Source organism: Mytilus californianus, unplaced genomic scaffold (assembly GCF_021869535.1).
Source record: "Mytilus californianus isolate M0D057914Y unplaced genomic scaffold, xbMytCali1.0.p SCAF_4, whole genome shotgun sequence".
Taxonomy (NCBI): domain Eukaryota; kingdom Metazoa; phylum Mollusca; class Bivalvia; order Mytilida; family Mytilidae; genus Mytilus; species Mytilus californianus.
In genome coordinates, this window is record NW_026262690.1 from 1740064 (window position 1) to 1759031 (window position 18968).

Below are 18968 nucleotides of genomic sequence, written 5' to 3' on the forward strand. Positions count from 1 at the left end.
ATGACATCAACAACCGGGGGTGATTTCAGGTACTACGGAAGGGTACGCAGATCCTGCTCATAATGGTATTGGTTTATTCATAGTAGCGGTTTTAATATTTTGTGTGTGGGTTTTACAATTCATGGAATGGATTTTACCATTCATGAAAGGGGTTTTATCATTCATGGTACGGGTTGTACAATTAATGGTGTTGGTTACACCATTAAAAGCATATGCTCTATTAAAAGGTGACCATTGATTACGGTACACATCTTTAATGAATTTTCGGAGTTCACTGTCCAGCCTTCTTCAGTGATAAATGTGTTCGTTTTTATAATCCTGTGACATTAAAATAGTCACACACTTTACTTAATTTATAATATACAAAATGTATGTACATCACCTAAGAGAAGTCTTTAATATAAAATGTATAGTATGTAATTAATATGTTCAATTGAAAAGTAGCGTAAAGAGTAGAAGTTAAAACACATCAAACCGGACTTTTAATGATCACGTTCGCAAGTGTAATGTTTTCTAAATCCTTGAAAATTAATAAATATTTACGTTTTACATAAATACATTTGTCTTCAGGACTGGAAAAAGCCTGTGGTTTACCTTAACCGATGAAATATGTTACCACGTAGGACATAATACATGTTTTAATTGTCTATATAAGAATAAGTCCGTAAATAATGTTTTACTTCTACAGTCAAGCTTAGTTTTAGTGTAAAGTAGAGATTATCGCATTGGAGACTGATAAAAAGCTTTTAAAGAGGTAAAGAAACTATATATATATATGTATGTAATCAAAACATTAATAAATGCAAACAATTTTCTCATAAATTTCACACTAGAATAATAACAAAATAGATAACTTTCTAAAACTGCTTATTTATATTTAAAAAAAAAATATATTAATAACAACTGCTTCATTAACGTTTTGTGAAATAACATGCCTTTTAGATTTGTAGGCCGTCTACTTCGAACACAGCAGAACGAGCTTTAAGTTTGACACTGTCGCATGACTATCATTTGTATCTTAATTCTTTGCAGCAAAATGCACCTACAATGGCTTTAATTGAATGATATGCAGGTGATTTTAATGATTGTTACGATTGCTCAGTCGACTATTTGATTGATCTGTTTAATTAGAACTTTCCATTTTTGTAAATGCCATTTTCCTGGTATCGATGATGAGTTTATTTTCATAAATCAAGCATTTTCCATGCTTAATAGAAAAGTTTGAAGACCTAACTTATAGTAACATTATATGCACTTTATATGCATTTGTAACGGATGACTAAACATTTTGAACATTAGATCTAGAGTTGTGTGTTTTTCAGTTTTCCAGATACAACCCAAATAATGTATTGTGTTCTATAATATGACATGAGACATTTGTCATTCTCAAATATAAGTATGATATATAAATATGATTTACATGCTTATTTACAGGTAACAACACATTAGTTCAGGTCATGACGAGACTGATAATCGGTGTACTGTTATGTGTCCTTGGTCCTGCCTGGGCGAAAAAGTGAGTAATTGCACTATACCATACAAAAAACAAAAAGATATCTTAATTTAAACCATCGACCAAAAAGACAGAAAGCCTACCGTCGAACAAATAGACAGACAGAAGTCATTAGATATAAATAAATATGGCATAACAAAGACAAAAAAAATTAAAGCAAAATGAAATGAAATAAAACAAAGAAAAACGAAATAGAATAATGCAATAAAATAAACAAAACTAAAAAAAACTTAAAAAAGAAACAAATGTTCGTAAAAACCATAGATAGTCATCGGCGTTTCTAATTGAAGTGTCTGAAAGCAAGTAATGTCATTTTAAAAGTCTTAAGGCATTTAAAAACATTATGATATTCTTCCTGTGTTCAACTTCCAGTACATATATTGTGACAGTCCCACGTCAAATACGAGCTGGTGCAAAGGCTGATATCTATATAGCACCTATTAATCCAATTGAACGAGGGGCCAATGTAGTGGTTACACTTTTGGACAAAGACAACACCACATTAGCAACTAAACGGGAGTCAATAAATTCACTGCGTGAGTATGCATAAAAAAACAACGTTAAACATATAATAGTAAATGAGTGTACAAGACCGTTTAAGAATTTTAGTTTAACAATGATAGAAGTTTTATCTTTAATCGGAACATTCAAACAAATTACAAACATATGAACATTAAAAGGCTTAAGAGAAAAAAAGAATCGTGATGAACAATTCATAAAAAAATACTGTCTCATATAATCGCTTGTGGTGCGAGATCATTTGGTTTTCCTTTGCTTTTAAATGTTTAGTTTGAGCATTCCTTATGAAAGTAAATACCACGTTAAACGAACACTAGCTACGAGATATATAAAAAAAAATAAATTATGATTTTTTTTTATCATTCATTAATAAAAGTGAAATAGTGAAATAATAATTCGCTTTTAGCAGCCAGTATGGTTCAATTTCGTCAAAATAAGCTAAAAAAACATCGATGATGAATTATTTTATTACAAGTGAATAATTCCACCTCATTGAATCCGTATCAATGTGAACTTCAATTTAAACCCTTAGCTAGAGATGGATTACGCATGATTTATACGTGTTCAGTTATTAAAAGAAAAGAATGTCAACATTGAAAGTGAAACAAAGGTAAATCATTTGATTGACTGATTCGATCTGCCAAAAATCATTCTTAAACAGGTAAAATCGAAAATTAACTTTTTTTTCTAACCTATAACATGAAATAAAACAGACATAGAAAAATCCAATTGCACGAAGTCGCTATCTATTTATGTTTATGTTTATGTTTATATCGTGTTATGTGACCGTCGGTAGTTTTCGAAGGTCATCTTGATAGTTAATTAGATGGCGTCTAGACTAAAATACACACGAAATTCTCATATATATTATCTAGTATATGCATTGTTAACTGTTTATTTAAGACTTATTATAATTTGGATACGTGTTTCAGTATGTTATAGATCAAATATGAGAATGTGAGTCAAATCGGGGAACATGATTTTGACAGCTAGTGCCCCTTTAAAAAGTAAAATAACAACAATACCGAACTCCGAGGAAAATTAAAAACGGAAAGTTCCTAATCAAATGGCAAAATAAGAAGCTCAAACGCATCAAACGAATGGATAACAACTGTCATATTCCTGACTTGGTACAGGCATTTTCTTATGAAGAAAATGGTAGATTAAACCTGGTTTTATAGCTAGCTAAACCTCTCACTTGTATGACAGTTGCATAAAATTCTATTATATTGAAAACGATGTGTGAACAAAACAAACAGACATAATAAGTAAAAATGTCAAAAATAGGGGTACAGCAGTCAACATTGTGTTATAATCTTAATCACTTTAAAAACAAACAAATATGTGAACAAGGGAGGGTTGGGCGTACACAAGCATGTCAAATCCCGCAACATTCTGTATGAGCTGTCCCAACCCAGAAGCCTGAATTCCAGTGGTTGTGATGATGCACCGTAACCCATGAAATCAGCGGTATGAATGCCTTACGATAGGACAGAGAGTATGTTTCCACCTAGAGATGGGAAATTTCATTGCGATATATGAGATGCAAGCACTCGATTTGAAATAAAACGCTAAACTTTATCAACCAACGGAATGAATGAAAAACAACTGTCAAATTCCTGACTTAGTACAGTCATTTACCGAAACTTAATTATCTAAATTGCTGACTTATGTTACATCACACTATCTGTTCTTAATTTTACTTTTCTTTAAGTTATGCATTTTCTTTTTTCATTTAATAAGAACAATAATCGTCTAAATGAATCATATTAATGCACCTTGAACTATTATGATTCAAAAACTAAAAATGGTAGCAATGTCCGACAGCTCATTCATGCATGTCCATAATATAGGGTAAATTGATTCAATTTCAGCACATAAAAATTTATTGGAAAAGAATAAATACTGCAATAGGCTGTAATTCGTTGACCAAACCAACAAATATCATTACCCCTCGGTAAATCAAAGTACGATGTTAATTATTCAAAATTAAGGGAAATATTTGGCACTGACTTGAACTAGAAACTATCAATCAATAAAGGAAAATACATTAATACGTCTTCGAATGACATTTCATTAGGTGTATATGGTTCTTGAATTCAAAACTATATTTCAATTAGCTTTGTCATCATTTATGGCTGTATGCTTGAGGTGCTACGAGTGATCTCTCTTTAGATTGTTGGTAATTCGAATTATGTAAAAACAAATTGGATCCTTGTGTAATGCTTTAATGAATATAAAGAGATGTGGTATGATTGCCAAGGAGACAACTATCCACCACAGATAACATGAAGTGTTAGTAAGCAATTGTAAGCCACCTTGCGGCCTTCAACAATGAGAAAAACCCATACCTTATAGTCAGTTATAAAAGGTCCGACATGAAAAATGTGAAACAGTTCAAACGAGAAAACTAACGACCTAATTAATAATAAAACAATTTACGAAAAACAAATATGACCGACATGAACTAACGACAACCACTATTCTACAGGCTCCTGACTTGGAACAGGCATATACGGAATGGGGCGGGTTTAAAAATGCTTGTGAGCGCTAAACCCTCCCCTAATATGGGACAGTGGTGTCTGGTATATAACGACTATATTTATTTCAAGACATTTAAAATGAAATTAATATTTACATCGAATAATTGATAACATGTTTGTTGTTTTCTATTAATGATATAAATATTATGTTCATCGTTCTTGCTTAATTTATGCAGTCTAAAGATGTCAATACCATAAGTATTGAATAGCAGTTACGTTGGTCATCAATGCATATTGTTTTGATTAACACAATGCGAGAACTTGATTCCTGATTAATTTCTTGTGATTCTAATTTCAGGACAACCTGCGGTGGTCAAATTAAACGTGAGTTTAATCTTATATACATCAATTTAAGGGTTTTGATGATAGCTTCCGTAACGAGTGAGAATTTAATATTGCTTGATGTGTCAACTTTGGCTATTTCAGTAAAATATAAATGCACCAGTGGTATCTTCTATGTTTTTGTCCCTGGAATCATTTCACATTATTTACATTGCCGAGAGATAAGAACCGGTGTTCGATTTTTACCTGTGACGACAAGTGACATTTTCCTTATAAAAACTGACCAAATGGTCTAAATATTCTTTTATTCATTATTTTTTGACACAAATGACGTCATCTGTCGTCCTTAAAGTTGATATGACTCATACCTAATGGCATTTTTGAAAAAAATACACAAAAACATTCTTGCTAATTCAAAGGATCAAAGGAAACTTCCACATATAAATACAAATCACAACAGATAAGCCCGATTAGTTTGTGTCTTGAGATATTTAAATAAAGGCAACAGTAGTATACCGCTGTTCAAAAGTCATAAATCGATTGGGAGAAAACAAATCCGGATTACAAACTAAAATCGAGGGAAACACGTCAACTATAAGAGGAAAACAACGAAATAACAGAACACAGAAGTGCAACAAAAACAAACTACAATGCAACATTCATAGAAACGAACTATTAAATAACTACTGTCATATTCCTGACTTGGTACAGGACATTTTAAGAAAAAATGATGGGTTGAACCTGGTTTTGTGGCTAGCCAAACTAAATGATGAATATATCCAACTAATTGGAATGTTACTTTTACTGAAGGTACCGATAACAATCCCAGAAGGATATGATTACAAGATGAAAGTCAGAGTTTCGGGAGGACTCTCATTTGATAAAACAGTAACAAGAATACGAGCAACTACAAAGGCGACCTCTATCTTCATTCAAACTGATAAAGCGATTTATAAGCCTGGAGATTTAGGTACATTTCTCAATATGAAAATTTAATTGTGTGTTATTGATATATTGAAAATTACGTGTGCCTGACATGATTTACCTGGAAAAAAATTAATGACAATAAAATATTATGCTTTTAAACCAAACTATCATAAACATAACAAAATCACTAGAAATGATTTGCTGTCCCGTAAGGATGGAGATGATACTTGATACTTGAGAACGCCGAATCCGAAAAAAAAGATGTTAGATTGCCAAATAATGATTTTCTTATAACTTTTACATGGAGGCACAGTTCTTTTAAATATCTCTTTTTTTAAGTTAGACAAAACAAAACAAATTGTACACATTTTGATAATTGTGTTTTAAAGGAACCATAGATATTTCATAAAGACTATATGTTGACCTTAATATTTCTTTTAAGATATTTTGTTTTGCTGGATTGCTGTTTCATTGAATGTTGTATGAATGACATTTGTATTTGTTCTTTTCTACAATAACAAATACTTCTAACCTTACTTATCTTTATTTCTATAATTGTTATTGTTTTATGATTCTAACAACACTCCTTTTTTCTACAACAGTCCAGTTTAGAGTATTCGGTACTGACCCCAGTTTAAAAGTCCGAAATGATCCCTTGGATATTTTTATACAGGTAAGACAAACTTTAAGATTTCATTGTGCATACTTTTGTTTCCCGACTATTTAAGGCTTAATAATGCGAAGGCAATACGTCATTAAAAAATATATTCTCAGATATTATTGAGAATACATATAGATTTTAGGAATACCAAGTTGAAGTTTGGTTTATTCCTATTTTCAAACCGAGGTAAACAATCACCTTTCTTTTACTTCATTTAACTTTATCAATAAAAAGAAATACATTCAGAATATTTGATTCCTGAATGTTACTTTCATAACTTCTGCAGTTGTGTAAAATGTTATCTATGAAAAGAAAGATGTACTTTTTTAGACTAAGAAAGGGGTTTTAAATGTCCATGCATTTATATATATATATTGAGGTATCAACGAGGCATGCTTTCATTTCAGGATCCCAAAACTAACAGAGTAAAGCAGTATCTTAAAGTAAAACCTGTTTTGGGTGTTTTTACTGGATCATTTCAACTTTCAACATTAACAAATCTAGGAACATGGACAATCAAAACAGAACAAAGGGTATGTTTAACATTATCAGTAAACAATATTTTGTACACATTAAAAATCAAAAGTATGTTGTACAATATTTTAAGTAAAAGGTATGCTTTACAAAATTATCAGAAAAAAATATGTTGTATAACTTATAAGTAAAATGTATCTTGTACAAAGTTGAAGTTATGTTGTACTACATAATTAGTTACAGGCATGGTGTACAACATCATTAGTAACAGGAATGTTTTGTACAAAGTTACAAGTAAAAGGTTTGGTATGCAACATTATCAGTAAAGGGTATGTTGTACAACATTATCAGTAAAGGGTATGTTGTACAATATTATAAGTAAAGGGTATGTTGTACAATATTTTAAGTAAAGGGTATGTTGTACAACATTATCAGTAAAGGGTATGTTGTACAATATTATCAGTAAACGATATGTTGTACAATATTATAAGTAAAGGGTATGTTGTACAATATTATCAGTAAACGGTATGTTGTACAGTATTATCATTAAAGGGTATATTGTACAATATTATAAGTAAAGGGTATGTTGTACAATATTATAAGTAAAGGGTATGTTGTACAATATTATCAGTAAACGGTATGTTGTACAATATTATCAGTAAAGGGTATATTGTACAATATTATCAGTAAACGGTATGTTGTACAATATTATCAGTAAAGGGTATATTGTACAATATTATCAGTAAACGGTATGTTGTACAGTATTATCAGTAAACGGTATGTTGTACAATATTATAAGTAAACGGTATGTTGTACAACATTATCAGTAAAGGGTATGTTGTACAATATTATAAGTAAACGGTGTGTTGTACAATATTATAAGTAAAGGGTATGATGTACAACATTATCAGTAAAGGGTATGTTGTACAATATTATAAGTAAACGGTGTGTTGTACAATATTATACGTAAAAGGAATGTTATAAAACATTTTATGTGGAAGGTATGGAGTACAAAATTATCAGCTACAAGTATGTTGCACAACACTAATAGTAAAAAATAAGTAACCGACCTCCATGAGCTGCCCACGAGTGGGGTACCCGTTCAGCTCAGTTTATAGAACGGTGGCTTACTCTGTAAGGGGTCCCAGGATCAAATTTTGGCTGATGCAGTAATTGGCACCCAAACAAGAAAACCCACGGTAAGAAAAATGATATATAACCAGAGGAAGTGATGAAAATATCGTCAATATAGTATATGACTCTTGAGGTTGGGAACGTGTAGTTCGGCTGGTGCAGAAATTCCCTTTTGGGGACAAATCATGCTCTCCGGTTACAGTATATTTATTCCTTCGATCTTTGAACATTGCAAGTTTATGTCAAGTAAGCATTGTACAAAATAGTCTTGTGCTTTATTTTTTTTGTGTTAATTCTTTAAACCAAAGTCAAATGAGTGCTTGATTCTGGTTTTTTAAATGGCCTTATACACCTTGAAACAAATATTTGCTATTCAAAACAAATGAGAAAATAGTCAATATGAATTTAACTAAACATTATAATCAGAGTTCACGAATTATCACTAGACAACAGTATCTAAAGCAATAAAATTATTTCTAAAAAATTCCTTTTGTAAGAAAATAATTTATGGAATAAATGGGAATGCTCTTGCATATATGTTAGACTCAGATCGACGTCCGGTCTCTAATCGACGTCCGTTTCTCGAATCTACGTCCGTTTCTCAAATCGACTTCCAGTGTACGTCACGTTCTAAAATCCGTGTCCGATATGTTTACCCCCTAATCGACGTTCAACGTAACGCCATGTATTACCAAAACTACATCCTATCGACCGGAGTCTCCTCTCATTGATCTCATTAATCAATAAAGTAGACAACATCCCGTCCAAAATAATAGGTTATGAAGTATAGATTCTAGGTACTGACGTTGTTTATCATCTTAATTACGTGTTAAAGTTCCCTTTCTATGTCCTTGTGTTTTTAACCCTTACTGTTTAGTCCATCTTTGATTGTATACGCATGACGTGGCTCGGTACATACACATCCCGCTTTGGGTTATTGTGCTATGGTCGATTTTTAATTCTTGTCTTTCATTTTTGCTTATGTACTTTGTCTATATGCCATTTGTGTTTCTTTGTTGAAACAGTTATTTTTTTTTATAGTGATTAAGATTATATTACAATGTTTGACTGCTGCACCCCAATTTTTGACGTGTTTACCTATTATGTTTGTTTTGCTCACACATTGTTGTCAAAACAATGGAATTCAATGCGACTGTCATGCAACTGAGAGTTTTAGCTAGCTATAAAACCAGGTTTAATCCATCATTTTCTACATAAGGAACCAAGTCAGGAATATGAGAGTTGTTTTCCATTCGTTATTGGTGTTTGAGTTTTTGATTTTTCCATGTTATAAAGGCCTTTCCGTTTTGAATTTCCCTTGGAGTTTGGTATTTTTTTTATTTTACTTTTTAAATTTTCAATTAGTTCTCAATCACAGAATTAAGAGCGCAAAATAGTTTGAAAGGCTTTAGAAAAAGGGAACGAAAATAATATCGAATAGACAATCAAAGAGTAAGTTATATCATCACCCTCGATTCAGGTCCAACAACTTTATGGATTCGATTTACAGGTCAATGCATCATCTCCTCGTAAAAATGACAAAACTTCAAAATCTTTTGTCAGATACTGTATAGGTATTTATGTTTATGTTTGCCGAAGTTCAATGTATGAAATATAGAAAGAACAGAAAATTTTCAAAACATTTCCTTTGTCTGAATATTTATTACCTCGAAATGGATAAACGACAAAAAGCTGACAAGAAATCCTTAGATTCTTTTTTTAATTCAATAATGAACGTAGTTGATATACGTATACAACATTTTAAAGAACATTTTACTCCTAACAAAAACCATAATAACCCTATTTCTCGTATCAAACATCAGCTAAAAAAACTCGCCAAGGAATTTGTTTTTGTCCCGGGTGATAAGGCTGCTAATAATATAATTATTGTTTGACGTAAATTTTACATTGAGGTTCTTCAAAAGGAAATCACAAATTCACCAACATTCCAACTGACTCTATTTTCGGAAAATGACATCTGTAACAAACATAAACTTTTAGCTACTTCTTTACAAGCAGAACCAAATACAATGAAAGTTTCAACTATGTACTGGCTTCCGAAGCTGCAGAAAACACCTTACAAATATAAATTTATTTCGTCTTTAAGCCATTGTTCCACTACTAAACAGTCTATTCTACTTACTAGTACACTTGGTACAATCAAAAACCTAATAATAAATTGTTCAAAAAAGGCCTTTGAAAATAGTGAAATTAATTACTTTTGGAGTGTCAAAAATTTGTTGGAAGTACTTGGTAAACTGCATGCTTATATTGGTGATTTCGAATCTGTTTTTATTTTTCTACCCTATATACCACTTTGCCTCATAATCTTATTAAGAAAAATTCACACACCTAATTAAATGGGCATTTAAAAAGTCAGAATGCGATTATATCTGTTCAAACTCCTTTAGGTCATTTTTCAGTAACAACAAACAAAAGAACTATGTCAATTGGACCTACTTTGATACTATAACTGCCCTTGAATTTTTACTAGATAATATTTTTGTTCGACATGGAGACTCCGTATATCGTCAAGTTATCGGAATTCCAATGGGGACTAACTGTGCACCACTTATTGCGGACCTGTTTCCATATTATTATGAGTTACAATTTATGACTAAAATCAGCAAAGACCAATCGAAACAACATCTGATACAAAAATTTAATAACACTTTTAGATATTTGGATGATATATTGGCTCTCAATAATGACGACTTCAGTATATACACTAAAGAGATTTATCCGGCTGAACTGACTTTAAATAAAGCTAATACTAACAATGAACACTGCCCTTTCCTGGATCTTGATATTTATATCTTTAGCGGGAAGCTTAATACCAAAATTTATGATAAAAGAGATGATTTTTCATTTCCTATTGTTAATTATCCATTTTTAGATGGTGACGTTTCCTTGCCGCCATCTTATGGTGTTTATATATCTCAACTTGTTCAATTCGCTCGTGTATGAAACAACGTATTTGATTTTAACGAAAGAAATCTATGTATTACTGAAAAATTATTACACCAGGGTTTTCGATATCACAAACTAGTCAAACCATTTACTAAATTTTATCATCGGTACAAGGACATCATTCGTGAATATAAATCAACATGCAGACATCTTATACGTTCAGGTATTCCAAATCCAATCTTTGATGGTAATATTCTTTACAAAGCACAAAAATGTCGGCATTCACATTTAAAGCTAATCAAACCTTTAAACAGACTTATTCAGAAGAGATATAGTTATGATATTGTTGTCAGGTCATTAAAGATGGCATATTTTGGTATAAATATTGATTCACTCATAGGGTCTTTGCATCGGAAATAAACACATCTATTCTAAAACCAGTTGTTGGTATGATACGGTATATGTTCTTCTCATATATTTTATGATGGTATGATACTAAACCCCTTTCGGGAGGGATTGTGCTTGGTTTTCATATGATGAAGACATAATCTTTCAATCAGTTTGATTGAGGTCTGGAGCTGGCATGTCAGTAACTGCTAGTAGTCCTTTGTTAATTTATGTATTATTGTCATGTGCGGGATTTTCTCGCTGTGTTGAAGACCCATTGATGGCCTTCAGCTGTTTTCTGCTCTTTGGTCAGGATGTTGTCTCTTTGACACATTCCCCATTTCCATTCTCAATTTTATCATAAAGGCAGCCTTGATTTTTTCAATCAACTGTCACAAAATGATAATGTCCAAACTTGTGTATTAATATGATCATCTTTGGGTAGATCAGCTTTTACATTTGCCAATAGACCAATATTTGAAGATTAGTTGTCCACTTTCAAGCTGTTAACACGCAGATGTTGGTCAAATAATATCCTATTATGAACATTATGTATGAGAGCATTTGCTATTCAAATTGGACGATTCAAAACCGGATGCATTAATTAAAACCTGAACTGGTTTGTTGCCACATATAGACCTAAATGTTTGAAAACATCCAACTGTCTATCGAATGCAAGTATCCACTACTTTTAAAGAGCAGTTATTTAATTTTTTGTTTCTTTTAAAATTGATTTTGTTTTAATGCGCAATATAAAGTTAATCGAAAGCGGAGTAAACCTTCACAATGGACTACTGTATTCAAACAATAATAGATGACAATATTATTAATTAGATATAAGAAGATGGGGGATGAGTGCCAACGAGACAACTCTCCATCCAAGTCACAATTTGTAAAAGTAAACCATTATAGGTCAAAGTACGGTCATGGCTCACACCGAACAGCAAGCTATAAAGGGCCCCAAAAATGACTAGACGTGTAAAACCATTCAAACAGGAAAACCAACGGTCTAATCTATATAAAAAAAAACGAGAAACGAGAAACACTTATAAACCACATCAACAAACGACAACCACTGAACATCAGGTTCCTGACTTAGGGCAGGTGCAAACTAAATCCAATTTTCCCCTACAAGATCTACCGGTAATAATATAAAATTCGTGCACAGTCTGATTTTCATGGTAAATAATTGACCGCTAATATACTAACTATCCACCATGTATATCAATTGTTTGGGTTGAATATGAGTTTTTCTTTATTTTGTTTGTTATTATTGAAATTTTTGAAAGGAGAACTATTTCATTCGGTTTTTTTTTCTTTTTTGTTTGTTATTGGCCATTTACTCATTTCAAAAGAAATGTTTACATACATTTGTTCAGATTGTTTTATTATTTAGAGTGATTTCCAGTGTTTCAATGCATATATTCTTAAATCTATATCTTTACAAATGCATATTCTCAAATTGTTATTATGTGGCTCTGACAAAGTTTTTTCCTAGAAGTCTAGTAACATACATGCAATAATAAATATATTATTTTGTATGAGTTCAAATATGCCTTAATTTGTAAATTACACAAACTTTTCAGATTCCTAATCATTCAATGGAAATGTTGTAAAAATATACTGTCGGTGTATCATTTAATACAATTTAGAGGTTATCGGAACTCAATAATAAAAAAGGATCCAATCCATGAAATAACTGTAACTTTGGAAAGACGTTACAACAGTAGCTTGAATAAAAGATACAATAGATAAGCAAGCATCTTAAAAATATACCATTCGCCCTCGGGAGTCATGGTATCTTTTTAACTAACAGACTCTTATCCATTTTATTTCCTTTATGTATGTAAAAATTTATTTATGTAGTTCGGGTAAAGCGATCCTGAAAATATGTTAAAAACTACTGTTTCTTTTTACAGAAGTATTTGACTCAGTTACATATGGATGACTCCTACCTAGAATAAAAATTAGTAAAATTGGTGTTTGCATGTTCTAATATTTGTATTTTGTTGATCCTGTCTTTTAGGAAGATACACCCTTTCTTTATCAATACATGAATCGTTAAAATGAAATCATTAAAGTATACATTGTATGATTTCAGACAGAAGAAACTTCAAAAAGCTTTGACGTAGAAAGAGTTGGTGAGTACATCATTTGTTGGTCATGAAGTGCAAATAATAAAACTCCCCTTTAAAATAATACCGCAACGCTTTCATTCTATCTGTTTTATGGACAAAATAATGCATTTCGAGAAAGAAGTGAATCAATTTAAGTTCATATAAATCGTAATATAAGTTTACAATTAGAGTAATTCAATTGAACTTAAAATAGTTCTGTGTTACATACAACAAAACTGTCAATCAATGAATGCGTAAGAGGTGAATTAATATATCCTTCCTTCCATATATTTATTTGTTCTGTGCGCTCTTCGTGTTGATGATGCAAACAAAATAACTGATTTTAATCTACTACAAATTGGTTAATAAATAAAGGCAAAAGTAGTATACCGCTGTTCAATAGTAATAAATCGATTTAACTGAAACAAATCCGGGACACAAACCAAAACTGAGGGAAACACAACAACTATAAAAGGAAAAAAAAAACGGAACAACAGAAACACTGAACTGCTACAAAAACAAACGCCAACATACATAGAAACGGACTATGTGATAACAACTGCCATAAACCTGACTTGGTACAGGACAGTTTAAGAACAAATGGTGGGTTGAACACTCTAAAAAAGTGCTAGTTATGAACAGGGTATATGTCCAGTAGTACGTCATTTGGCGCTTGTATAGTTTGATATACTAATTTGATAAAGCAGAACATTCTACCTGTTTCTGATTCTTGTACAAATAAACTTCATATTTTCTGACAATGTATGATTGTTCTGTATTTATAGAAACAAGTTTTATAAAATAAACGTCTCTTTGAATCTAAGCGTTGTTAGCAATAAGATTTAATACAAAACAATTATAAAAATAGTTTTAATACGTAATTTTTTGTTTGTTTTTTTTTATTTTATAACACAATGTTACTCCTTCTTCGAAATGATACATTTCAATGAACCAAAGTCTCATCAAATCGCACAACCATTGTGTATACTTTTGCATTTATTAATTTGCCGAATATCAAATAGTATTTTATTTTTAATATTTTAGTTTTACCTAAATTTGAAGTAAATGTTGTATTGCCGTCATTTGAGCTGAAAACCGATCGATTCTTCACAGTTACAATTAATACAATGTGAGTACATTTGATGGAAATAACAAACGAGTTACAATTAATACAGCGAGTACATAAAATGGAAATGATAAACAACACTTCTTTGTAATATAAAGTTATTGACTGTTTATGATTGTCAGCATTGATAATAACTGACAGATGTCTAACAAAGCAGTTGAAAAAGTCAATTCACTTAAGCTAGATTCAAATTGCATCAATAACGGTATACTAAGCGAGAAATAAACATTGGAAATTTATCTACAACTACATCTATGTATGTTTCTCAATATCATTGATATTGCCATATACTGTCATAGTCGAGATATTTTCTATTTTCAAATAGAATAGAAAATGGAAACGGGGAATGTGTGAAAGAGACAAAAACCCGACCAATAAGCAAAAAAAAACCCAAATCCACCAATGGGTCTTTAACACATCGAGTAAATCCCGCAACCGGAGGCAGGCCTCTGTTAGTAATGCGAGTACACTCAGATTTGTACTATGTATCTTTTTTGTTGTAGGGATGTATAAATACCCTGTTACCTCCGGTCTGTGTTTTTGTTAGTTGTTTTTCTGCTTTGTACCGATCTGATGAGTCAAGCTCTTTTCAACTGATTTTTATACTTTGTTCATATGCTGTACTTTTACATCACTGTCTCTGATTATGTATGTACTCGTCCCAAGTCAGAAGCCTGTAATTCAGTAGTTGTCGTTTGTTGCTGTATATCATATTTTTAGTTCGTTTATTGTTTTTTTACATAAACAAGGCCATAAATTTTTGTCCCGTTTCTTATTATTATTATGGCACCCTCAGCGGAGTTGTCCACGCTATTTCTCGGAATTGGATAGACCAATGTTGATGGAACTTTACCATAATGTGGTCCACTATGTGAAATTGTGCAAGAGACATTTGAATGGTTCAAAATGGCCACCGTTACCATGGAAACAGAAAAAATGAAAAAAAAAATCAAAATTTTTAATCTTTTGTTGTAAGAGCCAACCTATTGAAACTTTATGCAAATGTTGCCAGTGGTACCCTGAGGTACCACCAGTACTTAAAATTCCAAAATGGCTGTCATTGCCATGGAAACCGGAGAAAAGTTTAACATTGACCCTATGGGAAAAGCATTAAAGCAGCATTTTCTTAGGGAATATTAGATCAAACAAAACGAAACTTCGTGAATATATAACATGGCATAAGTCAATGCTGCAGCTGTTGTTGGAATTTTCGAAATGAACACCGTAACCATGGAAACTGCAAAAATGTCCAAAATTTTCAAAATGCCCCAAACTTAATAAAACTTAATATAAATGTTAACTGGCAAGTAAAGATAAGACTTTTGATCTTGGAATTTCCAAAATGGCCGCCGTTACCATGGAAACTGCGAAAATGTAAAAAATTGAAAAAATGCTCAAAATTTCAGGAAATTTTACAGACAGATAGGTTGTGATGTATTTATGTGCATTAACTGTTTACAATTCTAAAAATGGCTGCTGTTTAGTGGCAATGTGGGAAGTGTGCCATCCGATATTGTTGTTCTACGTTTCTTTTTTTCTGTTTTTAATTTTTTATCCATTTTTTTTTGTCCAGCTTATATCTTGGAATTCTATGAACCAATTGTTATGGAACTATACCATAATGTTAACAAACATGTGCAGATTTGCAATCGGGGTATGGCATTTTCAAGATGGCCGCCGTTTCCATGGAAACAGCAAAAAAGTCCAAAAAAGCAATATGCTTCAAAGTTAATGAAACTTCACACAAATATTGACTGGCATATGTAGATGTTCCATTTGATTTTGGAATTTCCAAAATGGCTGCCGTTACCATGGAAACAGCAAGAATGTCAAAATTTTTAAAATGCTTCAATCTCAATGAATCTTTGCAATAATGTTAATTGACATGTGTAGATGCCCTCTTTAACTTTGGAATTTCCAAAATGGCTGCCGTTACCATGGCAATGGGGGACGAGGCTGCCATCCGTTATTGCTAGCAATTACAAATCTAGTTATTATTATTATTATTCCTCTTAACCCTTAAACTGTCCAACGATTTTCTTTGAGGTCTTAAATGATGGAAACTTTATATTTAGTATGATGTTGGGGTACTATCCCTAGGGCTGCATTCGCTATTTTTTATTTGAATTAGGGGTTAACACGGCACTATTTGGGGGGCCGGAAAAAGGGTGGGGTAAATTTTGTTTTTCATTAGATACTGTTTCATCTCAATAGGTAGAACCTTTATGTTTTGTATGATACAATAGACCCATGTCCAGTTGTCCATTCAACATTTTTTATTTAAGCCCGGGTTCTCCTTGGCATAATTTTAGGGGGATCAATTTTTATGGAACATTCTAGAACAATAGTCATGTGATAGTGTTGAATTATTCACTTTATATATAATATGATGATAGATTATTATAGGTGGAACCATTTGAAGATGCAATTAGATTTAGGAATTTTCAAAATGGCCGCCGTTACCATGAAAACTGCAAAAAGTGAAAAATTTCAAAATGCTTCAAACTGAATGAAACTTTACACAAATGTTAACTGCAAAATATTGATGTGATATTTAACTTTGGAATTTTCAAAACTGGCTGCCGTTACCATGGATACCGCAGAACAATGATTCGGGTCCGTTTTGGCAACTTTTGTGCTAGCATCCTACAAAGGATTACATGTTTAAATTGTTTTACATTTGTCATTTCGGGGCCTTTAATAGCTGTCTATGTGGTACGGGTTTTGCTCATTGTTCAAGGCCGGACAGTGACCTATAGTTGTTAACGTCTATGTCATTTGGTCTAGTGGAGAGTTTTCTCATTGTCAGTTATACCACATCTTCTTATTTTTATATCAAACTGCACCCTTAACAATAATATATACTAGTTCAGCGAAATGGACGCCACACTCCGAAACAGACAAATGATCCAAATTATAAAAAAACACAAGATTAACACGGAATTGACTTTGGACAGGTGCAAAAATGTTTAAACCATGTTTTGTGAGATATCAACCTTCCCAATTTACCTCTAGTCAATGAAAGAACAAACAAACACACAGCAATACGCACAGTAACACTCAGTTAAAAAGAAGCCCGATCTCGATTTTAGCATAGGAAACAGAAGAAAGTAAGCAAAATGACAATATGATTAACATAAATTACCAGTGGACTACAAGCAGTTATTGACATGCCAGCTCAATTAAACTAATCGAAAGATTATGTCTTCATCATATGAAAATCAACCACCATTCCGTTAGAGGTTTGGTATCCATGCCATCATAAATTTACGAGATGAACATAAACCGTATCTTGCCAACAACTGGTTTTAGAACAAAAAGTAACATAAAAAAAAAATACCGAACTCCGAGGAATAAATTGTTTATTTTCTAATGCAAAGACCCTATGAGTGAATCAATATTACTTCCAAAAATGCCTTCTTTAATGACTTGACACAGTATCGTAACTATATCCTTTGAGAATAAGTTTGTTTAAAGATTTGGTTAGCTTTTGATGTGAATGACGACATTTTTTGTGCTTTATATATATTATAAAAGATGGAATTGAATTACCTGAACGTATAAAATGTCTACAAGTTGATTTATAATTTACGAATGATGCCCTTGTATCGATGATAAAATTTGGTTAATATTTAAAACAAGTAAGATTATTTTCGCTATTTGACCTTTTACACATAGCAAAACAAAAAGAAAACAAAGAATGCTCACATTATCTTAGGCAAGTTTAAAGTGTTTTTATTACAAAGACCTAGGTGCCATACTTGAAATCTAAAGGAAAGGAAATATAACACAAAATTACCAAACTTGTTTAAAAGTTAAATCGCTTTTTCAATTTAAAAAATGTTGATATACACGTTTGACAATAGTAACAATGGTTGTTCTTTTGTAAATACTGTTTAGGTATACGTTTGGAAAGCCAGTGGAAGGGGACGCAGAAGTGACAATTAAACGAAGTTGGTCGACTGAAAAACAGATTGTGAAGAAATTTAAGGTTTATTTATCGCATATAGTTTTTAAATCTAGTACATTGTTTGCAAAGTTAGATTTAACTTTATACACTTAAACATAAACATTTTCTTATAATATGAGCTTACATATAGAATTTTGGGGATATAAGCTATAGAGTTGCAACTGATCATGAACATTACAGAAAACAAAAGAGACATCTATAGGTCGGAATGAGTAAACAATAACACATTGTTGATGTAATTATGGACAAAAATGCTGGAGCAAAAGTATTCATTTCAATGAATTGAGCATTACCCGGTCAAAAAAGATAAATAACAGTTATATCAGTGTGTTTTAGCGGTGATGTTTTAACTCAAAATCTTTCAACGTTTATAGTTATGTTAACATCTTATTATCAGATTTGGTT

At 31.8% G+C, this 18968-nt stretch overlaps 1 protein-coding gene across 1 annotated transcript in view; it reads left to right on the top strand.

Annotated features, from left to right (window-relative positions):
• The first annotated feature begins 594 nt into the window (after positions 1-594).
• Positions 595-18968, top strand: part of LOC127737264 (CD109 antigen-like) — a 70399-nt gene continuing 52025 nt past the window's right edge. Inside the window, exons 1-10 of the mRNA XM_052247820.1 lie at positions 595-754; positions 1435-1516; positions 1886-2049; positions 4874-4899; positions 5668-5827; positions 6387-6457; positions 6853-6978; positions 13452-13491; positions 14512-14596; positions 18494-18584. Coding sequence (XP_052103780.1) covers positions 1458-1516; positions 1886-2049; positions 4874-4899; positions 5668-5827; positions 6387-6457; positions 6853-6978; positions 13452-13491; positions 14512-14596; positions 18494-18584 — 822 coding nt within the window. The 5' untranslated portion in view covers positions 595-754; positions 1435-1457. The remainder of the gene's footprint in view (positions 755-1434; positions 1517-1885; positions 2050-4873; positions 4900-5667; positions 5828-6386; positions 6458-6852; positions 6979-13451; positions 13492-14511; positions 14597-18493; positions 18585-18968) is intronic.